General features: G+C 52.5%; 1 protein-coding gene across 1 annotated transcript in view; it reads left to right on the top strand.

Annotated features, from left to right (window-relative positions):
• The window catches only part of TRIO (trio Rho guanine nucleotide exchange factor), a 197,873-nt gene that overhangs the window by 122,362 nt on the left and 71,996 nt on the right, over positions 1 to 3,515 (top strand). Inside the window, 2 exon segments of the mRNA XM_029941284.1 lie at positions 1,678 to 1,820; positions 2,382 to 2,481. Of these exon segments, the coding sequence (XP_029797144.1) occupies positions 1,678 to 1,820; positions 2,382 to 2,481 (243 nt within the window).

Below are 3,515 nucleotides of genomic sequence, written 5' to 3'. Positions count from 1 at the left end.
GTGGCAGGGGTGCTGGTGGTGAGGGCAATGATCGTGATGGCCCAGTAGTTGTAAAACAGAATGTTGATCTTTTATAAGTTGTGCTCTGCAAAGGAGGATCTTATTCCTAAATCCTTCCTGAAGCAGATGAAGACTGCTGAATGTGCATCAGATTATGCCCATCTCTCAGACAAGTGGGACCTTTTACTTAGTACTTTACTAAATACTTTGTCTTTACTATTTCTGAAAAATTGGCACCTTTCCCCCTTGTTTAATTTCTTTAAGGTCAGGAGAATTCCTCTCCATAACTGTAATGATCACCTCACTCTGTTAAATCATGAGAATTTCACTTATTTCTGACCATAGTAACAGTCTCCCTCAGTTGTCTCTAACTCTGCCAAACGTTCTTTCTCAGATGCTTCTCCTTCTTAACCTGAATATCCGCGTCAGGTGTTCAGATGCCGGTAGATCTGTAGAGTTCAGAGTTGTGCCTGCGACACTTTTGTTTCTTGCACACACTCCCCGGGTCCCTGCTCGGCCCTCTCTGGCCCCAGAAGCACTTGGGTTACTGCCTTCCAGTCTCAGGTCTGGGAAGGGGAACAAGAGGCTCCCTTCACCCCCCACTGAGTCCTCTGTTCCCAGCCCTCAGCGGCTTTAAAGACACCTCCTCCAGTTAAAACATTTTATTTAGAAAAAGGAGCCACAATTTTAATTTCCTTTCCCGACATGGGCTTTGTCTTGCTGGTTTTGAAGACAAGGTGCACCGTGAGAAAACTCTGGGTCCACCTCTGTGGGGGTCTCAGCCGCGGCCCCTCTGACAACTCTTTCGGGTCATTTACAGGGACTCATGCTTATGTCCTAGGAGGTTGGTGTTTCTTACAAGGAAATGAAAAACTGTTCCTTAGGCCCAGAACGTGCCAAAAGAAAACAAAAAACCCTCCTTTGAGGCAAAGTAAGAAAAATCTGGGCAAAGTGATGCCATATGTGTTCGTTCAGCAAACACTGAACATCCACCATGTGTCCGCTCGGAGCACATCTCGGAAGCTGTAGAGGAACCTGGGTAAACCGGCCATCTAATTGGCAGCAAGGACACTGGTCCAACCAGAAGCAGGTGAAGGCAGAGCTCGGGAGGCCGGGCCGGGTCCTCGCGGGGGTGTCCTCCACCCAGCCAGCCCGAGAATCCCGGCTGCCTCTGCCGCTCGCAGTGTCCCCTGGGGCACACTTCCAATGTGTCCATGCCATGGCTCCTCCCTCTCATCAGAGTGCAGGGGTGGGAAGGCGGTGCAGGTGGGGATAGGGTGTCCCGAGAGGACAGCGAATGAGGCAGCGAGATGGGTGGGCATTCGTGCAGGTGGCCATGAACCGCCGGCCGCTGGCCTTGGTCTAAGTAGCTTCGAAGACTCCCCGGATGGGGACCACCCGTGTTTTCTGGTTTACCCAGAGCTGCTTACAAGGCTTTTGGGCAGGGAGTCCACCGATGATTAGAATAATTCTGGAGTAACATATGTGCTATAAAATGAAAATGGTTTGGATGAAAAAATAGGATAGCAAATTGAACTTGGGATGTGGTTGCTTTTCTGCTGAAAGGTTATTTTTAAGATAGGGAAGCTCGGAATGTGGGAGACCTGAGTGTGGTTCGAGCAGGTTCTGGAACGGGGACCCCTTCTGTGTCCTGATGGGCTCTCACACCTCGTTAAGGCTTCCAGTATCGAAAACAAGCAGGACTGGATAAAGCACATCCGCGAAGTCATCCAGGAAAGGACGATTCACCTGAAGGGGGCCCTGAAGGAGCCCATCCACATCCCCAAAACGGCGCCGGCCACGAGACAGAAGGGGAGGAGGTGAGTACTGGGGGCCTGTTGGTAAGTGTGTTTACTTAATCGGGAGGGAACAAGGCGGTGTTCACTTACTATTGTTCAAAGATCGTTTTTCTTAAATATTTTGAGGAGTGTATTTTAAATACACTGTGTGTCCGACATCGTCCTTAGTAACGAAATCACTTTGTCAAACGAGAGCCTCCCTTCAGCTGAAAGAAAATGAAGGGCCACCTGCCAGTCCCTGTCTGCTCCCCTTTCCTGCTGCAAGTGTCAATCTGGACACACACGTAGGTCGTGCATGTGACCAGGACAAGCTGTGCCGTCACTTAGATGTTTGTCTTCCTCGTTCCTGAGACGGAGGGACCATACCTGTGTTTTACCGATGTGCAAACTAAGCATGGGCACACGTCTGCCACGCAGCCAGCAGGGGCCGGTCACCGTTCACACGAGGCTGGCGGCAGCAGGCACACAGATGGACGTGTGCCTCTTTGAGCAAATCCGTCTCTCCAGCAACCAGTAGACACTCTGCACCCGTCTTGACAAATCCAGCAGTGTCTGCAGTGAAAAGTGTGCTTGCTCCTTCAGGGACGGGGAGGACCTGGACAGCCAGGGTGATGGGAGCAGCCAGCCCGACACGATCTCCATCGCCTCCCGCACGTCTCAAAACACACTGGACAGCGATAAGGTGAGTCATCCTGGCACTTTCTTGGGGGCAGGGGGCGAATGAAGCCGGTCTCGGTCTGATAGAAAGCAGCCTGTTTCTATCTAAAAATGACAGTTTGTCACCAGCACTTCCCAACAGTCCCTGTGTGTGCGCTAAGTGGTGCCAGGCACAGAAGCTGCAGCAGAAAGGAGGGGATGTCAGGGGTGCAGGCTGCGGAGTCAGGAGAAAATCGCCTGCCCTGCCCAGGGTTGTCTCCTGGTTTTCTGTCAGGGGTTTGAGGCCCGTGTGTTTCAGCTTTTCAGTTGTGCATAAGCAGAAGAGCCTGTTACTGAAGTGAAATGCTCCCCGCGCCCTGCGGATAGGGGCGGAGCTGCTCTGATGGGAGTAGGTGGCCGGCAGCCACAGGCCGGCGCAGAGGATGCGGGGCGCGCACCCCAGACCCGGCCTGCCCCTGTGTTGAGCACAGGGGCGCGGTGTAGAGCACCCGTGACCTGTCCTGATGGGCCCGAAACCAACAAAACACACACAAGACTTTGGAATCCAGGCTTAGGTCAGGCTCAGATACGCAGAATCCTCTCCAAAACGAGTTGCGGGGACAGTCACGTCAACTGAGTCTTCCGATCCCACCGGGACGAGCAACATGTTCTAGTTCTAAAATGCAAGACCAGATTCTCCACAAAGGTTATTTGACCATAAACAGGGGTTTTGTGTAACTTGCCACGTTAAGAGGTCCTTTGTTTCTGCCACGCGGCCCCTCATTCGTGGCCCGGAGCGTCCCGGCGCTGGCACCGGCCGGAAGGGACTGCTGACAGCAGGGCCAGCGCGGCATCCCGGACCAGACGGCAGGCCCTTCTAGGCGGTTTTGCAGAGGACTCAGGTGTGGGATGTGGTTGCAGGAGGGCAGTGAGTGGGTTAGAAAGTACTGCTCTTTTATGGCGATCCTTCTGGTTAGAGTCATTTGTTTTTGCTGTTCTACTTTTTGAGTTTACTAAATAGGAAGTTCTAGAACCCGGACTGGTCAGAGTAATGGGACAGGAGAATAAACATGACATCTC

Source organism: Suricata suricatta, chromosome 6 (genome assembly GCF_006229205.1).
Source record: "Suricata suricatta isolate VVHF042 chromosome 6, meerkat_22Aug2017_6uvM2_HiC, whole genome shotgun sequence".
NCBI classification, from domain to species: domain Eukaryota; kingdom Metazoa; phylum Chordata; class Mammalia; order Carnivora; family Herpestidae; genus Suricata; species Suricata suricatta.
Note: the sequence above shows the minus strand (reverse complement) of the source record. Positions and strands in the feature narration are given on the sequence as shown.